Here is a 27409-nt window from a genome sequence, read left to right as displayed (position 1 = left end):
CAATTGTTGATCAAAAACAAAACATAAACATTTAATTCTAATCACGAAAAGCACAGATGAGTTAAAGAAGACATTCGAGTCCTCTCTCATTAATATGTGCTCATTTACAGATTTACAGAACTGCTGGTTTTCTTAAAGAGACAGTACAGATTTTAAGCATGTGTTCTACAAATCAATGTAATGCAATAAAATAAAAAAAATACTAATAAAAAATATTATGCATTAAACAATAAACATGCAACAAGATATACTATATGCAATATTATATCATATGTATTGATGGAATACATGGTTTTATAAATTTTTAAAAAGCTTAAATGTGACCAAAATGAAGAAAAACAAATAAAATATAATTAATATTTCATAGTGTACTTACAGTTGAAGTCAGAAGTTTACATACACCTTAGCCAAATACATTTAAACTCAGTTTTTCCACAATTCCTGACATTTAATCATAGAAAACATTCCCTGTCTTGGGTCAGTTAGGATCACTACTTTATTTTAAGAATGTGAAATGTCAGAATAATGGTAGAGAGAATTATTTATTTCAGCTTTTATTTCTTTCATCACATTCCCAGTGGGTCAGAAGTTTACATACACTTTGTTAGTATTTGGTAGCATTGCCTTTAAATGGTTTAACTTTGGTCAAATGTTTTGGGTAGCCTTCCACAAGCTTCTCACAATAAATTGCTGGAATTATGGCCCATTCCTCCAGACAGAACTGGTGTAACTGGAGTCAGGTTTGTATGCCTCCTTGCACGCACACACTTTTTCAGTTCTTCCCACAAATTGTCTATCGGACTGAGGTCAGGGCTTTGTGATGACCACTCCAATACCTTGACTTTGTTGCCATTAAGCCATTTTGCCACAACTTTGGAGGTATGCTTGGGGTCATTGTCCATTTGGAAGACCCTTTTGCGACCAAGCTTTAACTTCCTGGCTGATGTCTTGCTTCAGTATATCCACATAATTTTCCTTCTTCATGATGCCATCTATTTTGTGAAGTGCACCAGTCCCTCCTGCAGCAAAGCACCCCCACAACATGATGCTGCCACCCCCATGCTTCACGATTGGGATGGTGTTCTTCGGCTTGCAAGCCTCACCCTTTTTTCTCTAAACATAACTATAGTCATTATTGCCAAACAGTTCAATTTATGTTTCATCAGACCAGAGGACAATTCTCCAAAAAGTAAGATCTTTGTCCCCATGTGCACTTGCAAACTGTAGTCTGGCTTTTTTATGGCAGTTTTGAAGCTGTGGCTTCTTCCTTGCTGAGCAGCCTTTCAGGTTATATCAATATAGGATTTGTTTTACTGTGGATATAGATACTTGTCCACCTGATTCCACCAGCATCTTCACAAGGTCCTTTGCTGTTGTTCTGGGATTGATTTGCACTTTTTGCACCAAACTACGTTCATCTCTAAGAGACAGAATGCATCTCCTTCCTGAGCGGTATGATGGCTGCGTGGTCCCATGGTGTTTATATTTGTGTACTATTATTTGTACAGATGAACGTGGTACCTTCAGGCATTTGGAAATTGCTCCAAAGGATGAACCAGACTTTTTTTTTTTTTTTTGAGGTCTTGGCTGATTTCTTTTGATTTTCCCATGATGTCAAGCAAAGTGGCACTGAGTCCAACTGACCCCAATTACCCTATCAGAGGCTAATTGGCTAATTGCCTAAATGCTTGACATAATTTTCTGGAATTTTCCAAGCTGCATAAAGGCACAGTTAACTTAGTGTATGTAAACTTCTGACCCACTGGAATTGTGATATAGTCAATTAAAAGTTAAAAAATCTGTTTGTTAACAATTGTCGGAAAAATTACTCGTGTCATGTTCAAAGTAGGTGTCCTAAACAACTTGCCAAAACTATAATTTTCTAATATGAAATCTGTGGAGTGGTTAAAAAATTAGTTTAACGACTTCAACCTAAGTGTATGTAAACTTCTGACTTCAATTGTAGTTAGTAGGTCCCCTGTATAATTAACAGCTTTAGCTAGGAGAGAATTTCTTTCATATGTAAGCAAAATGGACATTATACCTGAAATATTAATCGATATCGATTCGAAATAAGATCGAATCAGGAAATCTGTATCAGTATCCAGCCCTAGTTTCCCCATGTTCACTGTTCTACATGTACACATGCACATAAGCAAAAATAATAATCTTAACATTTCTGCATTTCTCAGAAGACAAGCTGACACATCAATCACAGCTCTCTCTATTACTTTCAGAGCTGAATGCTCTCTACTGTTTTCATACCATAAACTCCTTAAACATTTGATGCAGTTGAAATGTAACTAGAAGGAAAGTTATTCACTGTAGCTTGAGATCAGGTGCTGCAACCTGTCGTGCAACACATTTAATGCTTCTATAGATAGACAGCAGCTAATCAAAGTGCTGCTTAAAACACACCTGTGCAAAAACATGGCAATATAATACCCCAGTTCTGCTGACCTACATTTAATCAAATGTTCTCCTCTAACTTTACGGCCTCCGTATTCCTCACAAATGTGAGTAAATAAAGCCTGTGGACTCATATTAAACATTTTATGTCTTCAGTTTGTGGAATTAAAGTGTCTATTGAAACATCCTTTAAAAGATGCAGTACCATGATATGAGAGTAATGATTAAACTTTTGTTGACATATGTCTGATATGTAGTTACATGCATCCAGGATAAATGAGACTCAACATACAGAGCATAAACACAGGCTGCTTTGAGATGTATACAAATCATTCATTATAGTAGTTCAATTTTAATTTCCTTGTGCTGCTAAAGCAATCTGTGATTCCAAAACATGTAAAAATAGCAGAGTAATGACAATAAAATAATAACAGAACAGCCAAGCCAAGTTATGTTTTTGGTGAAATCTCTCATTTCAGGATGGCAACTGATTTTGAAATCTTTTTTTTTTTTTTAACTGCATGCAATTAAAGTTTTTTATTTTTATTTTTTTATTGTATACAAAGAATATCTTTAAGTTTGATTAAAACAATGTGCTTGACAGAACTTTCAAGCCAATCACTACATATTAGGTTAATTTAAGACACTTTAAAGAATAAAATAAGCTTGTTTTATGCATATTTTTTTGAAAGAAATTTATTAAGTGCCACTTTAATTAACACTTTTTTGTCTCAATTATAAGCATTTATAAATATTATTAAGGTGAAATGCACATTAAATCATTAATACATGAAGAGAGTATTTTTGATAATGCCTGCTTTCCCCCCCACAAATGTCTAACACCAGCACCAATTTGCCAGAGCAAGTGTATTTTACTTGTCGCCTATGCCAGAATATATCAAACCTATAATAAAATATTGACCTGAAAAAAACTTCTATCACGGAAATGACTGGAATCTGTAACTCTAAAAGGCCAGTTACTTAAGAGACATACTTTCCAGATGAGACCTTAAATTCCAGTCACGTTTTTCAGTGCAGGGGAGGGGAGAGAGAGAGAGAGAGAGAGAGAGAGAGTCTGTCACGAGACGAGCCAAACTGACAGCAGATTTAGGTTACACATTTTAAGAAGAATAAAGAGCACAAATATGCTCTTACGATGACCACCTTCATTTCTACAGATTGTTTATAGCCTAGTTGTGCAAAGAGAGAAAGCAGCGACTGAGGAAGAGGAAGGCAATCGAGCCGTGGCCTACAAGTATGCCGAGTTTGACCTACATATTACACAACCGTTACAAGGCTCCAAACATGCGCTGAAATCAGACTAGATCAGGCATCGCTATGACCTCACAATGCAAATGATGCCGATTTACGTCACAATACACAGTTTCACTCATTCAAGATGAGACACAATCCAGTATAGGAGTTGAGCGAAACTCAAATATTTTCAGTCTCAAAATAAGACCGACGAATTCTGATAACCAAACATATCTGTGCAACACACTAATTTAAGTAAAGTTAATAACCTTTTTGAAGCAGTGATCAAATCAGTTACTCTACGAAGAAACCGTTCCAGAACTTTCTTAACTATTCCTCTTGAAACATCACTGCAATCAGTACACTTAATGAAAAAATATTAAAATATTAATCTAAATTTATTAGTATGAAACCATTATTATATTTTATCTGTGCCTTTTCATACATAAACCACACATACGTATTCGTATGTATACAAACATTAAAAAAATAATAGATTGCATATTTATTTTTAGCTATTTTCTAGATACGACTGATACAAATATATAAACTTTGGGTACATAAAGGATTTAGAAAACACACATAAAAAAAAGTTTGCAGTACGAAGTATATCAAGTTCCTTCAGATATAAAAAAGCAGTAAAAGAGTCACCACAAGCAAGCAAAGAAACACAATAAAAACATCAAAACTGAGTTAGCATAGCCACAATTTGCCGAATGTGACAGCAGCCAATCTGCCAAGGCCTCGCAAAATAACGACAGCACTACATGTTAGATTTAACGAACATGCTTCTCGGTCAAAATAAGAGCTTAAAGTTCTCGATCCTTTGTTATAACGTATACAGCACCAAATGTTCCACTATTGTGTGTGTAGTTTATCAGCGCGCACGTCCACTGCGCCCGTACTCGACTTCGCTCTACTGAACTACTGACCTAGTTTCGCTGCGAACGCCAAGTGTGCAAACCAATCAGCAAGGAACATCGAGAGCTCCCCTCTCCTCCAGCCGGCGAACAGCGCGATCTACACCAACTCTCTCCGCTTACAGCTGATATCAAATGCAAACGGATCTGTCTATCGTGGACTATTCTGATGTATTTTAAGCGGCGAGTTACCTGTCCTTTCCCCCGTCGTTCTGTCACCGCCGCCAGCCGCTGTATTCCTCGCCGACATGGCTGGAGCCGGTACGCCGGGGCCCAGGTCTCTGATGCTGCATGTGGAGAAGGAAGTCAGTAGTAGATATTTACCAAGGGGGGGGGGGGGGGAGAGAGAAAGAGGTGAGGTGATGGCGGAGGGCGGCGAGTCCGGTTTAATTGATTTAATATATATTTTTTTTACAACTAAGTCAATAGGGAGGGTGGGCTGAGCAGAAAAACGTGCAGGGTGAGGACACGATGATATCAGGACAGTGGTTGAAATCCGGGAAAATGCGGAAGACGAGGATGCAGAATCCCCTCCTACCATCATCCACACCGCCTTCTCTTGTGTCCCTCACGTTACTAACCTAGTAAGTCACGCGATATGTTATGCAAGCCGAGAAAAATGCGGTCACGGTCGCGATGTCGGCGGTATGCTGTCCTGAACCGAACGAGCGAAGGAACAGTCAATAATGTATCGTCTTTTCGAGTGCAACAATTCGACCATATCGTATTAGAGATAGGCGTATCCTACTTTTTTTTGTTTTTTGTTTTTTTGTTTTTTTAACGTTGTAATCATTCAGTTCCTGCAAAATCATATTTATATTTAGACTTGAGCTTTTTTATTTTGCTGTCTGTTATTTTGTAAGGTAGCTACTTTATATCAGCTGAGCTCACGTAAGTAACGTAAGTAAAAATTATATAGCATTAAATAGTCTTATTGGCTTATCATATATATATATATATATATATATATATATATATATATATATATATATATATATATATATATATATATATATATATATCCTATATATTAAAATTGGAAGCTCGAAGGATTGTAGTTTGGCCTATAATCTGTTATTTACAATTTACTATATTTGTGCGAAAAATATAACATGTATCAAAATATAAAAAATATAACATATTTGCGCATTTAATGTGGTAGGCCTATGTAGTTATAACATTATTATTATTATTAAAATAAATAATTAACCCAAACCGCACTGACAGTGGGCTGTAAAAGTGCCAATAAATTATTCCAGGCTTGACAAATTGTTTCTTCTAAAAGTGCTACTTGAATTACATTGTTTTTGTTCCTCAGGACTTTGTCACGAACTCTCAATATGATCATGCACAGTGTACAATTGAAACATCTTTTTACTAATTTTATGTTTTAAACCTAGCAAAGTATACCGCTAAATAAGCTTGTCAATCACTTTTTTATTAGTTCACTTTGTTATACAGACTCAAAGGCTTATAATAATAATACCATACAATAATAATAAGTATAATAATTTTAAAAAATAACAGTGCACACTGTTACTCTTGTTATTATTATTTTCAATTTTATCATTACTATGTAATTAGTATAACAATGTTACTTATTATTACTATACTCTTACTACTTTTAATGTTTTACTATCTATATGTTTGTTTTTGTTAATTAATTCTGTCTTATTTTCTAAATATGATGAACTACTGTATACCAGACTGTACATTTAATTTTCTGTCTATTGACAAAAGACAGGTTCTCAAAGAGGCATTTCTGGTTTGCACATTTACTATAATATTTATTGTGAATAAAATATGCTGGATTGAATGTATAGGAAAACAAGGTTACTGAACTAAAAATGTAAATAATAATTAAATTCACTTGCTACATACTGTATATGTATAGTGGCTTGCTTTAAACAATGCATGTTTAGGTATCCCTCCATTCTGAACACATTCTCAAACAAAACTCTTTGGCTGAAACCAAAGATTCTTTTCGGATGCTAACTTTCACACTACTAGTAGCCTGTTGCACGCTTGAACGACTGAAGTCGGATCTCAAACGAGCAACCTTTGTTGCTTCAATGTACAATAGCGCTGACTAGTGGGCAAAAGGATTGGTTTTATAACGCACTAATATGCCATCAATCTCTTTATAATTTTTTTAAAACCCATTTTCCAGTAATCAAACAACGGGAAAGGAAAAAGAAAACCAGGAAAAAGTCATTGAAATTCATTGGTCAGAAAGTGTGGGAACGCTGAACTTGTTGTGTGTTATATATATTACTTTATAAATCATTGGCGTATTCATTACACTTACATCATAGAACATTTAAAAAAAAAAAAGAAAAGGAAACCAGGGTTCATTTATACAACAAGCAACAAATGGTACAAGCAGTTGCGAGATGTATATATCTTTTTTTTAAAAGCCTAGTATTTATTCATCATGTAAACCAAAAGTTTAATTGATTGATTACTTTATTGATCTCCCTAGGGGGAGATTCACACATTACAGCAGAAACACAACCCATGTCTTTAAAAATATATCATTTAAAAAGTATTAATATAATAGATAAAAAAATAAAAAAAAGAACAAAAGCAAAACAGACAATAAACAATATTGCACCAACCCAAGCACTACATCATAATAATATTACACCAGTAACAAATAAATCATGTAAAATATTGATTGTACAGTCTTATGGCAGATGGTTACTTAGCCATCCTCTCATCTCCCATTTGATCTATAAGAGGCAGAGAGCATCCCACAACAGAACTGGCCTTTCTAATTAACTTAAGTTTATTTTTTTCTCTTTCCAAAGATACCTCCCCCCAACATACCTGTCATGTGTTGTAAGGATGAGGCGAGAGAGCAGGATCTACGTGCAGCGATCCTTTAACAATGACAAGAAGGCGAGGATACATAGGAGACGATGACTAGGAGACAATGACTAGGGTTACCAAAACAAGACAGTCGTTTGTGTCAAGCATAAATGGTGTAACAACTAACAACGATCAAGAACTGACAATCAAGGAACTAAACTAATATATATATATATATATATATATATATATATATATATATATATATATATATATATATATATATATATACACACACACACACACACACGCACAAAAAAGGGCTGATGATAGAATAGAGAACAGGTGACAATGATGGGGAACAGATGGCAGTGATGAGGGCAGTGCATACTGGGAAATGTAGTCCGGGTGGAAACAGAAGACAGAGGACGAAACCCACTTTAAAATAAGAGTCTTTGGAAACACAGTGACTGTGACATTACCCCCTCTTTATAAGGCGACTCCTGGCGCCTAAAGTTGGAGGAGGGCAGGAGGAAACAGGTGACTGGGGAGGAACCAGGAGAAGACCATGGAGTCCAGGAGGGATTGGCGGATGATCCTGTGGCCCAGGAGGAGTCTGGGGATGATCAGGAGGCCAGGGAGATAACCATAGGACAGGGGTAGAGTCAGAAGGCCTGGGAGGTGGCCGCAGAGCAGGGACTGGGTCAGGAGGCGGCCACAGGGCAGGGACTGGGTCAGAAGGTGGAGTTTCTGTGGTAGATGGTGAAGTCGTGGAAGACTCTTGGGGCGGAACCGTGGGAGGCTCGAAGAAGGCAGGTGGAGCCGTGTGAGGCTCGAGGGGCTAAGCCATGGAAGGCGGAGCCGTGAGGGGCTCGAGGGGCTAAGCCATGGAAGGCGGAGCCATGAGGGGCTCGAGGGGCTAAGCCATGGATGACTGAAAACTAACTCCTGTGGTTGAGAGCACAGGTAGAGACTGAGGATCGACCTCCATGTTCGTGAGCATGGGCTGAGACTGAGGAACGACCTTTGTGGTCGAAAACATGGGCAGAGACTGGGGAAAAGGTGTCCTTTTCCTTCTTTTCTGGACAGCTGGGAGCGTAGTTACAGGAATGGTCGAGGCTACAGGCATTGGCTCTGGCTCGTGCCAGACCTTGGCAGGCATGGGCACTGGTTCATTAACCGTGGCAGGCATGGGCATTGGTTGAGACCCAGGGTTCACACCATAAATACCAGCGTATGGGGGAAATGTCAGTTCTTCTGTCACATGTTGTAAGGATGAGGCGAGAGAGCAGGATCCACGTGCACCAATCCCTAAATTAACAATGACAAGAAGGTAAGGATACATAGAAGACGATGGCTAGGGTAACCAAAATAAGACAGTCGTTTGTGTCAAGCATAAACAGTGTAACAACGAACAAGAACTGACAATCAAGGAACTAAACTAGAGAGTATATATACACAAAAGGGCTGATGATAGAGAACAGGTGACAATGATGGGGAACAGATGGCAGTGATGAGGGCAGTGCATACTGGGAAACGTAGTCTGGGGGAAACAGAAGACAGAGGATGAAAACCACTTCAAAATAAGAGTCTTTGGAAACAAACAATACCAGAGCATACAAAATGACAGATGCTACCACAGTTTCACAGAAAGTCTTTAACAGTACCTGACACACACCAAAGGATCTCAGTCGTCTCAAGAGATGAATGGGACTTTGACCTTTCTTATATATATCATTTGTGTTATCAAACCAGTCTAACTTGTTATTTAGATAAACACCCAGGTATTTATATGATTTGACAGTCTCAATGTCCATCCTCTGGATGTTTACTGGTATTATTTGATATGTCTTCTTTTGATAATCCACTACAATTTCCTTTGTCTTACTTGTATTAAGCTGGAGGCAGTTCAGCTGGCACCAGTCTACAGAGTTCTTAATCAACTCCCTGTATTCACCTTCATTATGTTTAGAAAAACATCCACAAACTAAGGAGTTGTCTGAATATTTCTGAAGATGACAACTGCCAGAGTTGTACTGAAAGTCGGATGTATAGAGGGTAAATAAGAAAGGGGCTAATACAGTTCCTTGTGGGACTCCCGTACAGCACTTAACCACTTCAGACACATGGTCCTGCATCCTCACACACTGAGGTCTATTTGTGAGGTAGCCAGTTATCCAGTTTACCAAGCTAAGTGTTAGGAGAAGATCCACTATCAAATCTGTTAAAGAAAAGATTCAATTCGTCAACCCACTTCTGGTCACCCAGGGCAGTATACCCTCCACCTTTTGAAGACTGTCCAGATATTTTATTCAGGTCTCTCTAGACCTTCTTCACATTATTTTGCTGCAGTCTTTCTTCCATCCTCCTTCTGTAACAATCCTTTCCTTCCCTTATTTTCCTTATTTAATTCACTTGAAGTCAAGACAAAAACTAAGAGACTAATGAGAATCGCTCAGAGGCCAGTGGTAGAAAAAGTGCTCATTAAATAGAGATTAGATAATGCAAATCTAATTCATTGTTTGATGATAGAATCTTAAAGGGCAACTTCACCTGTAGCCCAGGGGAAAGGGTGGAGGAATCATACGACCATACTCTGTCATTTCAGGGGTACAAGAAATGCTCTTTCACTATTTTTGCTGAGGAAGACGAAATATCACATGTATGCAAAAATATTCATTCTTCACACTGTAACCCCCCCAGTGTTAAAGCCAAATCTACTCCCTTGCATGTATGCATTTGGCAGATGTCTTTTCAAAAGCAACTTACAGTAAACTTTAAGAAGATATTCTCTGTGTACTCAACCATTTGAGCTGCAGGAGCTCTCAAGAGACTCAAGACACTTTAAATGTCAATGAATTTCCCATTAAAAACCTGATGGTCTCCAGCACAGAAAGCTGAACTACACTCACAGAGCACTTTATAAGTAACACTATGGTTATAATAAAGTGCCAGACAAGGTCTTCTGCTGTTGTAGCCCATTTTTGTTTTTGGCACCATTCGGAGTAAATTCTAGAGACTGTTGTGCGTGAAAATCCCAGGAGATCAGCAGTTACAGAAATACTCAAACCAGCCAGTCTGACACCAACAATCATGCCACGGTCGAAATCACTGAGATCACATTTTTCTCCATTCTGATGGTTGATGTGAACATTAACTGAAGCTCCTGACCCGTATCTGAATGATTTTATGCATTACACTGCTGCCACATGATTGGCTGATTCGATTATCGCATGAATAAGTAGGTATACATGTGTTCCTAATAAAGTGCTCAGTGAGTGTATAATTTAACTTAAATACACAAGAAGCTGTTGAAACTGCACAGGCAGGTTTAATGTCCTGTAAATGCATATTTACATAAAAGATTACTATCTACACTAAAAATTTGGCTGAACTTGTTTTTTAATTCTTAAAATTACTATGTAATCTCAACATAAACAATTTGTGTAGACAGAATCTAGTTGAATTAGGTAAACACAACAAAATTAGCTGCATCAATGTAAGTAAATATCTTATATCTTTATGTGCTAATTAGTGAAATTGAATGTTATCATGCAAATTACATGCTGATTAGAAGCAATACAGACAGTAAATTAGTAACAGCTATGGTTAGCACAGCATTTGCTCAACAAAATGAGCAATTAATTTCATGTGCAACACCTACCTGTCCTCAGCATTAACTCAAGCTCTCTTCACCATAACGGGAATTCCAAAAACTCCAACGAAACAGAAACTGTTCTAAATCTCAACATGACAAAACATTAAACACGAACAAGTATCCCCCTTTATATTCATATTGCAATTACTTAATTTTAGAATTTACTCTTCCCATCGAATCCCATGCAAAGAAAGCAAGAAAAAGGAATTCATCAATTCTACATTAACACCACAAAAGTCCCAACTCAAATGGATTAAGTGAAGTCCATTGTACAAATTTAAATGGACAGAACACAGTTAAATCAAGTTGTGACAAAATGTTCTATAATTGTTGCTTTAGTTGCATTTTAATTAAGTAAATTGAACAAGCAGCAAAAATCCTTTTTTTAAGTGTAGGCATATTTGGACATGTTGGAAAGCACTAGTCAATTAGAGATCATAGTTCTAAATTAGTTCTAAAACTAATAGCCAGTGCTGGGTAGTAATGGATTACATGTAATCTGTATTACACAATCAGTTCAAAATTGAGTACTTGTAATTGGATTAAATTACATTTTAAAATACTCGTAATCGGTCTAAAGTTACTTTTTTATAGATTACATGATTACATATTAACAAGGCAGTAAACTGATAATCACTTATTGATCATTTTCATATCAAAATCATCATATTCTTACCCAGAAGCACAATATTTTCACATGTGAACATTTTGAGCATGTGCTCATTTTACGTTTCAACAGTAAAATATGCACCTCAGCTAAGGAATTGGTGATGGACTATTACGAAGTAGTAAGGGTTAAAAGTAAGTGTGTCAGAGTTTTGATCTGTTAGCTTTGACCTAACAATGTCATTGCTGCAGGGCCGGTCAACCCATTAGGCAACATAGGCGAGCGCCTAGAGCGGCATCACTTCAGGGGCGCCGATCTACCGAGCCAATATGTATGTGTTCAATCTGTGTCGAACAAAATGCGCCCTGTATGTTCCGATGATGCGTTGTGACGCCCCCCACGGAACAAATAGACCGTGTACTAAATGCCATACTACCATACTACTCTTACTGTTTCTGATATACCTGTGTTTGCCAAAAAAAACCAAACAAACAAACAAAAAAAAAAAGTTAAAGTAGAATGGATAGTATGCCATTGTGCACACGGCCACAGACTCATGAGCGCGGAGCGCGTGAATCGAAGTGATGCCTGATGCGTGAATTAATTAGTCTTTTGAGTCGGTTCTTCTCAATGAATTTGTCTAACTTGCGAGCTGAGTCGTTTGAAGCTCTTTGTCACGCAGTAAAACAGTAACGGGATGCTTTAGAAGACAGAGAACAAAAACAACGCTGAATGAAGTGAATATTTACTTACAGTTAATTGCAGCCTGTGAACGACTGTCTACTGCAGGTAAAGATACTTTCTAAATAAAAGTGTATCAAAACACGTACATTACATGAAAGCACTTAAAAGTACCAAAAACAAACCAATGCCATGTTTTTTGGAGTAGCCTTCCATATAAATACCATGATATAGGCCTAATGTATATAATAAAAATACCAAGGATTTACCATATTGTACCATCATTGTACCATGATACTGCTACAGAAGGCTTTTGAGAAAGGTAACTTTGATAAACTTCATCTTGTGCTGTGTAATGTCAAAAGGTGACAATATGTTTTTAGTCCATTTATTAATGCTTCACAATATATACAGGTTACTAAAATTAAATGATGCTCCTCAAATCACCAGAAATGAATGCGTTGGTTCTGTTTTTGCAAAATTAATACTGCAGGGTCTCGCCTAGGGTGCCAAATGGGGTAGGACCAGCACTATATATATATATTATTTCTTACTACCTTACCAATGGTGTGCAGCTCACACATTGAACTTAATTGCTTCAAAGGATCTAGTGGATCTAGCAAAATATGCAGTAATATGGAATAAAGCCCATCGCTCTATTGTTGCTGCTGATGCAATGGAGTCCACTGCATGAAACTTGACATAAAACTTGACACAGTTGTTCCTTGTGTGACTTGGTGGAACTCTGCTGTTTTAAAATATTCTGCTCATTTAGAATATTCTTGCTGTTCAAAAGATAATATCTCGCACCTCAGTTTTGGAATAGGCGATGGACTATCAGTAAGCAGTAAGGGTTTTAAAGTGCTCAGTAATTTCAGATGAAAGCTTTGACCTAGGCAACGTCGTTGCTGTTGATATTATGGTCATTAATTTTAATTCATTTTTGATCGTTTCATGTTGATTTTATGGTCATTAATGCTCGTAATGCTGCTATTGTTTTATGCAGTTTATGCCATTGCTGTTAGATTTAATGAATAGAATAATGTCATAAGGAGCTCTTTTTGTTAGTAATAAAGAATGGAATACATTTTCTTCCTCTTTTATGTTGAAATTATTATCGTACTCAAATGCATGTGACATAATAAAATAGAATTAGTTTGAAAGTAATCGTATTAGATCACCCCCAAATGTAATCTATGAGATTATGTTACTGATTGCATTTTTTTGTCATGTAAATTGTAATCAGTACCTGATTCCAAATCACATGTAATCCGCCCAGTACTGCTAATAGCATAGGCAAAGTGTGTGTTTATTTGAAAATTTGTACTGTCAATGTTTGAGCAAGCCTTTGCCTCACAGCACATTGGTAGTGGTTGTAGTTTCTGCACACCATTAGATGTCACTATAGTCCTTAAAAAGAGGTCAATCCCTCAAACATTAGTACCATAGAACAGAGTATCCTTTGATCATACAGGTGCATCTCAATAAATTAGAATGTCGTGGAAAAGTTCATTTATTTCAGTAATTCAACTCAAATTGTGAAACTCGTGTATTAAATAAATTCAATGCACACAGACTGAAGTAGTTTAAGTCTTTTGTTCTTTTAATTGTGATGATTTTGGTTCACATTTAACAAAAACCCACCAATTCACTATCTCAACAAATTAGAATATGGTGACATGCCAATCAGCTAATCAACTCAAAACACCTGCAAAGGTTTCCTGAGCCTTCAAAATGGTCTCTCAGTTTGGTTCACTAGGCTACACAATCATGGGGAAGACTGCTGATCTGACAGTTGTCCAGAAGACAATCATTGACACCCTTCACAAGGAGGGTAAGCCACAAACATTCATTGCCAAAGAAGCTGGCTGTTCACAGAGTGCTGTATCCAAGCATGTTAACAGAAAGTTGAGTGGAAGGAAAAAGTGTGGAAGAAAAAGATGCACAACCAACCGAGAGAACCGCAGCCTTATGAGGATTGTCAAGCAAAATCGATTCAAGAATTTGGGTGAACTTCACAAGGAATGGACTGAGGCTGGGGTCAAGGCATCAAGAGCCACCACACACAGACATGTCAAGGAATTTGGCTACAGTTGTCGTATTCCTCTTGTTAAGCCACTCCTGAACCACAGACAATGTCAGAGGCGTCTTACCTGGGCTAAGGAGAAGAAGAACTGGACTGTTGCCCAGTGGTCCAAAGTCCTCTTTTCAGATGAGAGCAAGTTTTGTATTTCATTTGGAAACCAAGGTCCTAGAGTCTGGAGGAAGGGTGGAGAAGCTCATAGCCCAAGTTGCTTGAAGTCCAGTGTTAAGTTTCCACAGTCTGTGATGATTTGGGGTGCAATGTCATCTGCTGGTGTTGGTCCATTGTGTTTTTTGAAAACCAAAGTCACTGCACCCGTTTACCAAGAAATTTTGGAGCACTTCATGCTTCCTTCTGCTGACCAGCTTTTTAAAGATGCTGATTTCATTTTCCAGCAGGATTTGGCACCTGCCCACACTGCCAAAAGCACCAAAAGTTGATTAAATGATCATGGTCTTGGTGTGCTTGACTGGCCAGCAAACTCACCAGACCTGAACCCCATAGAGCTATGGGGTGTCAAGAGGAAAATGAGAAACAAGAGACCAAAAAATGCAGATGAGCTGAAGGCCACTGTCAAAGAAACCTGGGCTTCCATACCACCTCAGCAGTGCCACAAACTGATCACCTCCATGCCACGCCGAATTGAGGCAGTAATTAAAGCAAAAGGAGCCCCTACCAAGTATTGAGTACATACACTATATTGCCAAAAGTATTCGCTCATCTGCCTTTAGACGCATAAGAACTTAAGTGACATCCCATTCTTAATCCATAGGGTTTAATATGACGTCGGCCCACCCTTTGCAGCTATAACAGCTTCAACTCTTCTGGGAAGGCTTTCCACAAGGTTTAGGAGTGTGTTTATGGGAATTTTTGACCATTCTTCCAGAAGCGCATTTGTGAGGTCAGACACTGATGTTGGACGAGAAGGCCTGGTCGCAGTCTTCGCTCTAATTCATCCCAAAGGTGCTCTAACGGGTTGAAGTCAGGACTCTGTGCAGGCCAGTCAAGTTCTTCCACACCAAACTCGCTCATCCATGTCTTTATGGACCTTGCTTTGTGCACTGGTGCGCAGTCATGTTGGAACAGGAAGGGGCCATCCCCAAACTGTTCCCACAAAGTTGGGAGCATGGAATTGTCCAAAATCTCTTGATATGCTGAAGCATTCAGAGTTCCTTTCACTAGAACTAAGGGGCCAAGCCCAGCTCCTGAAAAACAACCCCGCACCATAATCCCCCCTCCACCAAATTTCACAGTTGGCACAATGCAGTCAGACAAGTACCGTTCTCCTGGCAACCGCCAAACCCAGACTCGTCCATCAGATTGCCAGATGGAGAAGCGTGATTCGTCACTCCAGAGAACGCGTCTCCACTGCTCTAGAGTCCAGTGGCGGCGTGCTTTACACCACTGCATCCGACGCTTTGCGTTGCACTTGGTGATGTATGGCTTGGATGCAGCTGCTCGGCCATGGAAACCCATTCCATGAAGCTCTCTACGCACTGTTCTTGAGCTAATCTGAAGGCCACGTGAACTTTGGAGGTCTGTAGCGATTGACTCTGCAGAAAGTTGGCGACCTCTGCGCACTATGCGCCTCAGCATCCGCTGACCCCGCTCTGTCATTTTACATGGCCTACCACTTTGTGGCTGAGTTGCTGTCATTCCCAATCGCTTCCACTTTGTTATAATACCACTGACAGTTGACTGTGGAATATTTAATAGCGAGGAAATTTCACGACTGGACTTGTTGCACAGGTGGCATCCTATCACAGTACCACGCTAGAATTCACTGAGCTCCTGAGAGCGGCCCATTCTTTCACAAATGTTTGTAGAAGCAGTCTGCATGCCTAGGTGCTTCATTTTACACACCCGTGGCTATGGAAGTGATTGGAACACCTGAATTCAATTATTTGGATGGGTGAGCGAATACTTTTGGCAATATAGTGTATACAGTAAATGAACATACTTTCCAGAAGGCCAACAATTCACTAAAAATGTTTTTTTTTTATTGGTCTTATGATGTATTCTAATTTTTTGAGATAGTGAATTGGTGGGTTTTTGTTAAATGTGAGCCAAAATCATCACAATTAAAAGAATCAAAGACTTAAACTACTTCAGTCTGTGTGCATTGAATTTATTTAATACACGAGTTTCACAATTTGAGTTGAATTAATGAAATAAATGAACTTTTCCACAACATTCTAATTTATTGAAATGCACCTGTATACAAAAAAAGTGTGTTCATTTGAAGAAATTTCAAAATCATTCTAAATTCTGCTAATAATATAGAAAGCTGAATTAAAAGACGATTTGTTGAAAAGTGCAGTATGTACTGAATATACAGTAGCCTATGTAGAAAAAGTCTACTTTCAATGTCTGTCCATTCTGGTTGCAAAAGAAAATAGTAAATCAATGTTTCTGGCAGTTATTCATGACATGTCAGAGGTTTTGCACTGAAAGCTTGTCCCTCAGTAAGGCAGGTCCAGATTTTATTCATGCCAATACTACTGAGGAACCTACAACAAGCATCAGTGAAACACAGCCTGAGAACCTAGAGTGCAACACCATACAGACTACCAATGAATTTTTTAGACCTCAATATCTGAATTTTTAAAGCCCACTGCATTTTTTATGATTATTGCATAAAACAGACATTCATGGAAAAAAGGTGCACTTCTTCACTTACATAAAGTAAAACAACCTCTCACTAGTTACAGAGCAAATGCAATTAAAGACTTTTGAACATTGGCAACAGTGCAATGGCACGCACAGTTGGAACCTTTATTGAAGTGTTTGGTTGTTGACGTTGATACGTTTGACCTGTGAACCCCTGGAACTGTTACTCAGGATAAAGGTTAGACTGGGACTAGAGGACGCAAGATCTTGTTACACTTGCTCATATCATACAACACTGAGCCTGTGATCCTTGACTTTGCCATCAATCTTTAATGAACTCTGCTAGTCACACTTTTCAGCCTGTTCTCACAGGAGCCAAAGAGGGAGGGGCTGGAGAAAAGGCAGGTATTCAGGATCTTCTCCTGATCTTGTAATCGTACAGCATCACTGTTTGTGAGCTGACAGGAATGCAGGATTTTCCATTACTGCTACATTCACAATGCTGATATCCTGAACTGAAAACACACAGAATCGTGCACTAGGAAGTTCTATGGCGAACCCAAATGAAGGATTGCACTGAGATCCCTGGATTACTGAGAAAAGCCTGTGATGCCATCAAATCCAAGTCCCTCCTCTTCTCTCTTCCATTCCCTGGCTCAGCATCTCTCCTCCTCCCCTCCAGCGCACCTAACCCAGCCCTAGCGAACAATCTCAGTCCAGCACAGGAGAGGATGTGCATCAGTGCCTAGTGGATAACCTGCTCTCTTTTCTGCAAAGAGCAGAGTGGGAAAGACAAGTGTTTGTGGGCAAGAAGAGAGAAGGAAGGAGAGATGCCACTGGGGGGGTTTGCGGGTCTAAAGGAGAAGCTCAGACCAGGAAAGGAGGAGTTGAAGAACAATGTGGGTGACTCTCTGGGGAACCTACAAAAGTAAGTGAAAAGACAGTAGAATTGGAGTCTAAGCACTGAGAGGAAGAGGTGTGGAAATCTGCTTGTGTTATCTATACTGTATCAAGTGTCTGATTGCATTTGTTATTAAATGAAATAACAGGAATTTAGAGTTGATTTTTGCATGCATGACTAATTTGTGGCAGAAATTAGCTTTATGTGCCAAATGAACTGGTCAAAAATTAAAAATGTAAATTATTATATAATATCACTAAATAAATCTTAATAAATAAGGTTTCATCAACAAAAATATTTTTAAGGGTCAGATCAGGTGGAAATAGCTTAGAAATTGAAATAAGGGTACAACCAATTTTTTTTTAACTGTATATAGAACTATATAGGACCCTAGAATATATAGAATGTAGAAATATCTAGAGTTCTAGAATGTTTTTAAAGTTTTTTGATGAAGGATGTTTGTAGAAAACACCAAACAGAAAAAACTGCATATGCTTTATGACATTATAATGTTCTAGTGTTTGAAAAGCTGTTGTCACAGTATTTTTAATCTCCTAATTGTTCCTCAAAATGACATAAGAAAGTTTTAAATTAGTGGCATCAAATCCAAGTTTAAACTTTTATGTTAATTTCAACATCAAAACAATGCAACAAGTTATCTTTGCTTTAACTGTCAAGGCATCTAGCAATATCACTCGCACAAATGTCGTCACGCACAAAACAAATATATTAATTGAAAATGTACCTCCCCCATTTATTATCTACAATTTGAAAAGGTTCATAGACATTCTAGGTGTATACATAGCTAATATCTTGCACATTTCAAGATATTAAAAACCTGAAGTTTCCGAATTAGACCAAGATACAGCTCTGGAAAAAATTAAGAGGCCATTGCAAATTTATCAGTTTCTCTGGATTTAGGTATGTTTTTGACTAAAATGAATATTTTTGTTTTATTCTATAAAGTACTGACAACATTTCTCCCAAATTCCAAATAAAAATATTGTCATTTAGAGCATTTATTTGCAGAAAATGACAACTGGTCAAAATAACAAAAAAGATGCTGTGTTTTCAGCTGCAAAACCATCTGGCCCCGAAGACTTGCCTGTAGGCAAGGCCTTAATTACCTTGCCAAGCTCCTCCAAGGTTATCTCAGAATCAAGAGAATTTCTTTGCTCAGTCATCAATTTAGGGAGTTCTAATGGTTCCACAAAGTTTTTAATATCTTCATCAGTAGACAAAGACATGGAACTATAAAGATCAAGATAGAAATCTTTAAAAGCATTATTAATATCAATGGCCAAGGTAAAAATTTCACCACCAGCAGATTTCACTGAGGGAATGATAGAAAAAGACTCTCTCTGCTTTATATATCTAGCCAGAAGTTTTCCTGCTTTGTCCCCCAACTCAAAGTATTACTGTATTAATAGCCAAAACTCCACCTTCCGTGACAAAATAGTATTATATCTGTATTTCAATCGGGTGAATTCTCTGAGGCCATCAGACGACAGTCTGTGCTTCAGCTCTGCCTCGGCACTTTTAATATTCCCTTCCAACTCCACGAGTTCACATGCTTTGGATTTTTTGATGAATGAGGCATACGGTATGATCCGACCCCTAAGAAAAAACACATATTTTTTGTTATTTTGTCCAGTTGTCATTTTCTGCAAATAAATGCTCTAAATGACAATATTTTTATTTAGAATTTGAGAAACATGTTGTTAGTACTTTATAGAATAAAACAAAAATGTTCATTTTACTCAAACACATACCTATAAATAGTAAATCCAGAGAAACTGATAATTGCAGTGGTCTCTTAATTTTTCCAGAGCTGTATATGTCTGTTATATTTTTCTTGCATATTAGACATCTTAATATGTGAGATGATGTGAATAATTTCCTCTGTCTGTGTAATATTACCAAGAAATCTATTAGAGGTAGTTTGATACTACAAATACTACAAATAATATAGAGGAATGACAAGATAAAAACATCACATTATAAAAAAAGAAAGAGACAGAGAGAGGGAGATAGAGGTTAAGTAAAATGGAATATGCACACACTTAATTCATTTAATATTTATTTTCAGTCCTACTCAAAATGTGCTTAATTTTTAAAGAGTTTAAACTGTACAGAACTTCATTTAGATTTGTGCATAAACAAGGTACAAAAAAGCTAGCTTAAAAAACACAATACCATTTCCAAAAGCATCACATTTTATTACACATATTACCTATTAATATAATTAAGTAAAATAGCCATGAATATTATTACTTTTATATTTGATTTATAAAATAGCAATGAATAATATGTTACAGTCTCTTCCAAAACAGCAGCAATATGTTGTACAATTTGAAATTTCCATGAAACATGGATACAGTTGATTTTGAGAAAATCCACACAGCCAAATCTCTTTGTTAAAGCTTTACATAGTTGTCAGACTCAGGGATCTTGTGGTCTTGACAGAAGCAGATGTTTTCTTTATAATTCTTTTGTAGCTGTCTTAGCTGCTAAGCATTTTAAAAACATTGTTTTGGACATTATTTCTGAGAATGCAATATACTAATCATTCTTTTTTGTATGTTTTCTTAGTTTGTCCTTTTACCTTTCTTTTTCTCTAATTAGTGAGAGTATTCTGACTGTTGAAGTGAATAACATGTTGATTTGGCTGTGTCCTTATAATGTGTAAACACTCTTTTGAAGGCAATCCTTGCAGAGTTCTGCAAATACCACATCACTTTATGAACATAGAGGTTATATGTAGGTCTTTACAAATGTATTTTCCCTGATAAGCTTCTGAAATATTGCCAATAATTGCAGAGAGAGTTCTATTTAGATCTGCATCAATGCTTAGATTCGACTTAGTTTCAGGGCGAGAGTAAAGAGAATATCTACAAAGGGCTCAGTTCATGCTATTGCTAAAATTAAGATGATAAAAAAATAATTTGAAGTATTTTAATATATATAGTAAAAAAAAAAAAAAAAAAATAGATTAAAGGCATTGACAAAGATTTTCTGAACTAAATAAGTGTTTTGTTCTGAGTTGAACAAAATTGTGTGAGTGTACCAGACCACGACTTCACCTTGTTGTGCTTTATGTCCATTAACAATGCATCCAGTTCATCTTCTTCACAAACATCAGGGACAGGCTCTGGTGTGACTCTTGAAATGCAATATTGCCTCTTGATCCTCCATTCAGAATCCTCCAGTATCCCACTTTTAGTGAGGTCCTTCTTCTGTGTGTGGAAGAACTCAGGTGTGCATTTTAAAATAGACTGATGAAAGTTATTCCTGTGAGGTGGAGGATGAGAGGAAAGATAGTGGTTGGGTAATGGAACAGGTGCGTGCGGGCAAGAGGGAAGCAGAGGGAGGGAGTACCAAACGCAATGTGACCTTTTCAGCACCACACTCTGCAACCCCTTCTGGTCTGTTCACCTAAGCAGAGAATTTGTCAGCAGGAAACATGTTTACTCTGGTCTCCTAGTACATAATTCATAAATATTGGTATATCACCTTTATACAGCAATACTGTTCTGGATTTGTTTGAAATATCAATTCTGGAGTTACATCAGTTCCTCTACTTTGATTCCAGGAATTGTCAATATAGTCTCAAGAGTCAAGACAACTCGTCATAATTCTAATAATACTAGATGGAGAAATCGTACATATTGTACAACTTGGCTCATACAAAAGGTACAACTCTTATTCCCATAGAGACCAACCAATAAATAAATACAGAATTTCAAATTGATACAACACAGGCATCACATTTTGTTTAAGTAAAGAAACGTCTGGAAACAAATTTGGTTACTTATTACATATTTATTAAAGGAATATTTCGGGTTCAATACAAGTTAAGCTCAATCAACAGCATTTGTGGCATAATATTGATAACCCCAATAAATACATTTAGACTTTCACCTGCTTTTCTTTAAAAAAATTAAATCTGGGTTACAGTGAGGCACTTACAATGGAGGTGAATGGGGCCAATCAGTAAATGTTAAAATACTATTTCAAAAGTATAGCCACAAGACATAAACAATGTGTGTTAACATGATTTTGGTGTGATAAGATCAATTACTAACCTTTTCTGTGTAAAGTTATATCCAATATAATGTCAACAAACCTAAAACCCTAAAGTGAAAGTAAAAATGATGATTTATACAACTTTGCAGCTCAAATAATACATGAGTTTTAACAGAAGTATTAATGTAAGTGCTTTTATAAAATTATAACAATACAATTTATATTTATAATCACATTTCTGCCTTTTATAAACCCTCCAAAAATTGGCCCCATTTACTTCCACTGTAAGTGCCTCACTATAACTTCAATTTTTGCTTTTTTTTAAAGAAAAGGAGGGACAAGTCGAAATTATTTCTTGTGGTAATAAATATCATGCCACAAATGCAGTCGATTGAGCTTAACTTGTTCTGAACCTGGAATATTCCTTTAAAGCAACACATATGTCAGTTATCTGTAATGCGCTGCATTGTCTCGTTCCAAACCTACATGTTTTCTTTCTTCTGTGGTAGACAAAAGTTGTTTTCCTATTAAATCATGGTTTTTGTTTAGGGGGTTGGTAAGGGATTAGACTTTATGGTTAGGTTTAGGTTTAAGTTTAAATGAAAGAAAAATTGGAACATAAGTCGTATGTTTTTGTACGAGCCAACACGTACAATTTCTTTTTTTTTTTTGTTATTAAAATTTTTATTGATTCATAAATTAACACAAAAAATACAACAACATCTATATAATGAATCAAAAACTTTAAACATTAAACCCCAAATATATACCCTCCCCCTACCAAACTCTCAACCCACCCTGACAACCCCACGAACACCCCTAGGGTCAATAGAATATAGACACACACACAGAAAACTAAAACAACAACATAAAATAACATACAATAATCAATTATAATAATTAAAAAAAAAAATAAATAAATAAACTCTAAATTACTCCCTCCACCGCCCCACCTCGAGATTCCCTCAAAAATGCTAAATAATTGCCCCATTTCTTATTGTAAGTTTCCCTAACCCCCATCCTAATGCTCGACCCCTCCTTGAAGGCAGCCACCCTCCCCATCTCTGCGCACCACTCCGGGAACGAGGGTGCTCCATCCGACTTCCAACTCCTCAAAATAACCTGTCTACCAGTCATCACACCGGTCAAAACCCAATCCTTCATGTGCTTATCTACTAAATCCATAACCTCCCTATCACCCAAAATACAGAGTCTGGGGCAGAACGAGACCTGAGTGCCCAACACATCACACACAAAACTTTGCACCTTCAGCCAAAATTCTTGGATCTTAAGGCACCCCCAAAAAACATGGATGGTGTCTCCATCTTCAGTATGGCATCGCCAGCAGATGGGTGTGTCCTTAAGAGCAAGCCTATACAATCTAGAGGGGGTCCAATAAAATCTATGTAAAATCTTAAATTGCATAAGGCGAACCCTTGCATCTCTAGATGCAGACTTTGTTTTTTAGAATCCTTGCCCACACTCCCTCCTCCAATACCAAGTTTAAATCTTTCTCCCATAATCTTTTAAGAGAATTTAAAGCTCCGTCCCCCAGACTCTGAATTAACAAGGAGTAATACACTGATGCCTCATGACCCTTCCCAAAAGCAGCAATCACCACTTCCAGAGTATCTGCCGCTCTAGGGGGGTGTATGCTACTCCCAAAAACAGAGCAGAGCAGGTGGCACAGCTGTAAATACTTATAAAATTGAGATCTGGGAATCCCAAAATGTTGAATCAAATTTTCAAAAGATCTGAATACTCCACCCTCATACAGGGCCCCAAGTGTATTAACCCCCCTCACAATCCAATCTACCCAAAAGAAAGGGGACTTATTAATACATAGTTTAGGGTTCAGCCATATGCTCGAGGCTACGTTTAAATAAATATCAGAATTAAACACTCTGGACACTTTTGTCCATATCGAGTGCAAATGCAAAGTAACGGGGTGCGACTTAACCTCTCCAGCTAGTTTAATCGAAAGGCTTTGCAGTGGCGAGATAGGGGCAAGAACTTCCTGTTCAATACAAAACCAGGGAGGAGATCTCTCAGGTGGAAGCGACCAATGAACCAAATGTCTAAGACTGAATGCATAATAATAAAATAAAATCTTGGGTAGGCCTAACCCACCTTTGTCAATCGGCCTATGTAACTTACTGAAATTTAACCTGGGAAATTTACCATTCCAAATGAAGGACTTCACTATGCTATCAAATTGCTTGAAATAAGAGAGAGGGACATCTACAGGGAGAGATTGTAGCAGGTAGTTAAATTTTAGAATGCAATTCATTTTAATAACATTAACCTTCCCAATCATCGATAAGTGTAATGAAGCCCACCTGCTGACATCGCTCGAAAACCTTTTTATTAAAGGGTCAAAATTAACTCTAACTAAATCAGACAAATTTGCTGCGAATAAAATTCCCAAATACTTAATTCCCTGTTTGGGCCACTGGAAGGCACCCGGCTGGAAGGCCATTACTGGACAGTACGCTGTCAAAGCCAAAGCTTTGGATTTAGACCAATTGACTTTGTATCCTGAGAATTTGGAAAAGGAGTTAATAATTCTGTGGAGGCAAGACATAGATCTAGTGGGGTCGGAGACGAATAATAAAATATCATCTGCGTAAAGCAGAAGTTTATGCGCTACACCTCCCGCCGTCACCCCTGGAAAATCATCCTCCTTTCTTATCGTGGCTGCTAATGGTTCCAGGGCAAGACAGAACAATAATGGGGAAAGAGGGCAACCCTGCCGGATGCCCCTATCCAGAGTAAAATAATCTGAAATTAACCCATTTGTTTGCACCGCTGCTACAGGGTGTCTGTAAAGTAACTTAATCCAACCACTAAATGTATTCCCGAACCCATACCTTTCCAAAATCTTAAAAAGATAATCCCATTCTACCATATCAAACGCCTTTTCGGCATCAAGAGAGATGGCAGCAACCGGAGATTGATCATTCGCTATTGACCACATGACATTGATGAGACGCCTAATATTATCAGAAGAACTACGGCCTCGAATAAACCCCACCTGATCTATATGTATAAGTGATGTCATAACTTTACTTAATCGATTAGCCAGAATTTTGGACAAAATTTTTACATCTAACTGGATCAGGGAAATTGGGCGGTAACTTTTACACTCGCTTGGATCTTTGTCCTTTTTTAGAATCAGACTGATCCGGGCTTGTGTCATGGCTGTCAGAAGCTTTCCATTCTTTAATGAATCAGTATAAACTTCTAACAAAAGTGGAGCCAGTTCTGTAGCATAACATTTGAAAAACTCAGCGGCAAAGCCATCAGGCCCCAGAGCCTTGCTTTTAGGCAAGGCTTTAATTATCTCAACAAGCTCTTCCAAGGTTATCTCAGAATCAAGAGAATTTTTTTGCTCATTCGTCAATTTAGGGAGATCTAATGGTTCCACAAAGTTCCTAATATCTTCATCAGTGGATGAAGATGTGGAACTATAAAGATCAAGATAGAACTCTTTAAAGGCATTATTAATATCAATAGCCTAGGTAAATATTTCACCACAAGCAGATTTCACTGAGGGAATGATAGAAAAAGACTCTCTCTGCTTTATATATCTAGCCAAAAGTTGTCCTGCTTTATCACCCGACTCAAAGTATGACTGTCTTGCCCTGAACAACCAAAACTCCACTTTCCGTGACAAAATAGTATTATATCTATATTTCAATCGGGTCAATTCTCTGAGGCCATCGGATGACATACAGCGCTTCAGCTCTGCCTCAGCACTTTTAATATTTCCTTCCAACTCCACGAGTTCTCGTGCCTTGTTTTTTTTGATGAATGAGGCATACTGTATAATCCGGCCCCTAAGAACCGCCTTAAGTGCCTCCCAAGCCACGCCCACAGTGGATACTGAGGACCAGTTGGTCTCCATATAAACACTGATTTCAGTCTTTAACATTTGTTGGAAATCAGGATTTTGCAAAAGGGACACATTAAGGCACCAACTATAAGATTTATTTTTCTCTATATGTGGCATCACCTCTAAACTCACCAGAGCATGATCTGAGACTAAGATATTTCCAATTGAGCAATCAACAACAGATGAAATGAGGGATTTGGATATCAAAAAAAAATCTATTCTAGAATAAATCTTATGGACTGATGAAAACAATGTATAGTCCCTACCAGATGGGTTAAAAAGTCTCCAAATATCTGTAAGACCAAGATTTTTACACATCCTGTGAAGCGTCAGTGTTGCTCTAGGGGGCTTGCACACTTTTGCTTCACTATGATCAAGGACTGAATCCATCAAAAGATTAAAGTCTCCTCCCAATATTATATCATGAGGGGTACCAGTGGTTTGCAGCATCCCTTCAAGATCTATAAAAAAGCCCTGATCATCAGCGTTATGTGCGTAAATATTAGCCAAAATCAACCTTTGCCCTTGAATTTCAAATAACACAATAATTACTCTTCCTAATTTATCTTTAATCTGTTTGAGACATTTGAATTGTAGATGTTTATTTATCAATATAATGACTCCCTTGCTCTTACTTGAGCCAGTACTAAAGAAAACATGTCCACCCCATATCTTCCCAAATTTTTCAGCTTCCTGCGGGGAAAGATTTGTTTCTTGAAGAAACACGATATCATATTTCTTACGTTTAAGAAAAGAAATAACCTTCCTTCTTTTTATGGGGTGCCCCAACCCATTCACATTCCATGTGGAGAGAGATAGTACACTCATATTAACATTTGACATATTGATATTGTAGAAAAAATAAATTGTGTGTCAAAAACAAAATTATACAGACCACATTCCCCATTAGTGAAACAATCAACCCCCGAACATCCCCCCGAACAAAACAAACAGAAAAAAGAAAAACGTGCGCGTTAACCCCACGCACGACAGTGCCAACCGGCGACAATTCCTCTAAACACAAAAGGTCCATGAACGCACACGAGTCCCCACGACAACTTTGCCATCAGATTGCTCAATTTTGCCTCACAAATTTGTGAGGCAAAATTACATAACAGAAAATAGTTTGTAAAATAAACCCAGTCAATAGGAAGAATGAACACAAAGAATGTGTAGATTCATTTACAGAACTGTCTCAAAGGTGTGATCTTCCACAAAACAAATTTCAGCTGATATAAAACTGTTCAGATTCCTCGGACAGACAAACAAATCTTCAGTGAGCCAGCTGTTATGAGTTCAGCGGATGACATAATCATTCCAGTGTCCCGTAAAAATACTCAACAAAACAAACTACAGCCAGCAGGAGGAATAAGTACAAAGAACGAACAGATTAATCCACAGCTGTTCCAAAGTGTTATTCAATAGAACAAGCTCCAGCCGCTAGGCAGAACCAATACAAAAAGAAACAAAACCGGCATCCCGGTTCCCCGGATGATCGAGTCAACTCACTCGGAGGCTGCATAAAAGTATATACCATGACTTACATAATCCGTC

The 27409-nt window shown here is 37.7% G+C and overlaps 2 protein-coding genes across 4 annotated transcripts in view; one reads left to right on the top strand and one right to left on the bottom strand.

Annotated features, from left to right (window-relative positions):
* Positions 1–5127, bottom strand: part of LOC127456099 (aryl hydrocarbon receptor nuclear translocator-like protein 1) — a 36914-nt gene extending 31787 nt beyond the window's left edge. For 2 of the 3 annotated variants that reach the window (XM_051724422.1, XM_051724423.1), the window contains exon 1: positions 4776–5127. In XM_051724422.1, the coding sequence (XP_051580382.1) occupies positions 4776–5127 (352 nt within the window). The remainder of the gene's footprint in view (positions 1–4775) is intronic. The other variant, XM_051724424.1, reaches the window with a different exon arrangement.
* Positions 5128–17863: 12736 nt separating this feature from the next.
* The window catches only part of LOC127456229 (vesicular glutamate transporter 3-like), a 32733-nt gene continuing 23187 nt past the window's right edge, over positions 17864–27409 (top strand). Inside the window, exon 1 of the mRNA XM_051724618.1 lies at positions 17864–17961. Within this exon, the coding sequence (XP_051580578.1) occupies positions 17864–17961 (98 nt within the window). The remainder of the gene's footprint in view (positions 17962–27409) is intronic.

Source organism: Myxocyprinus asiaticus, chromosome 18, assembly GCF_019703515.2.
Source record: "Myxocyprinus asiaticus isolate MX2 ecotype Aquarium Trade chromosome 18, UBuf_Myxa_2, whole genome shotgun sequence".
In the NCBI taxonomy this organism is placed as follows: Eukaryota; Metazoa; Chordata; class Actinopteri; order Cypriniformes; family Catostomidae; genus Myxocyprinus; species Myxocyprinus asiaticus.
The sequence above is the reverse complement of the archived record's forward strand: the minus strand, read 5'-3'. Positions and strand labels throughout refer to the sequence as shown.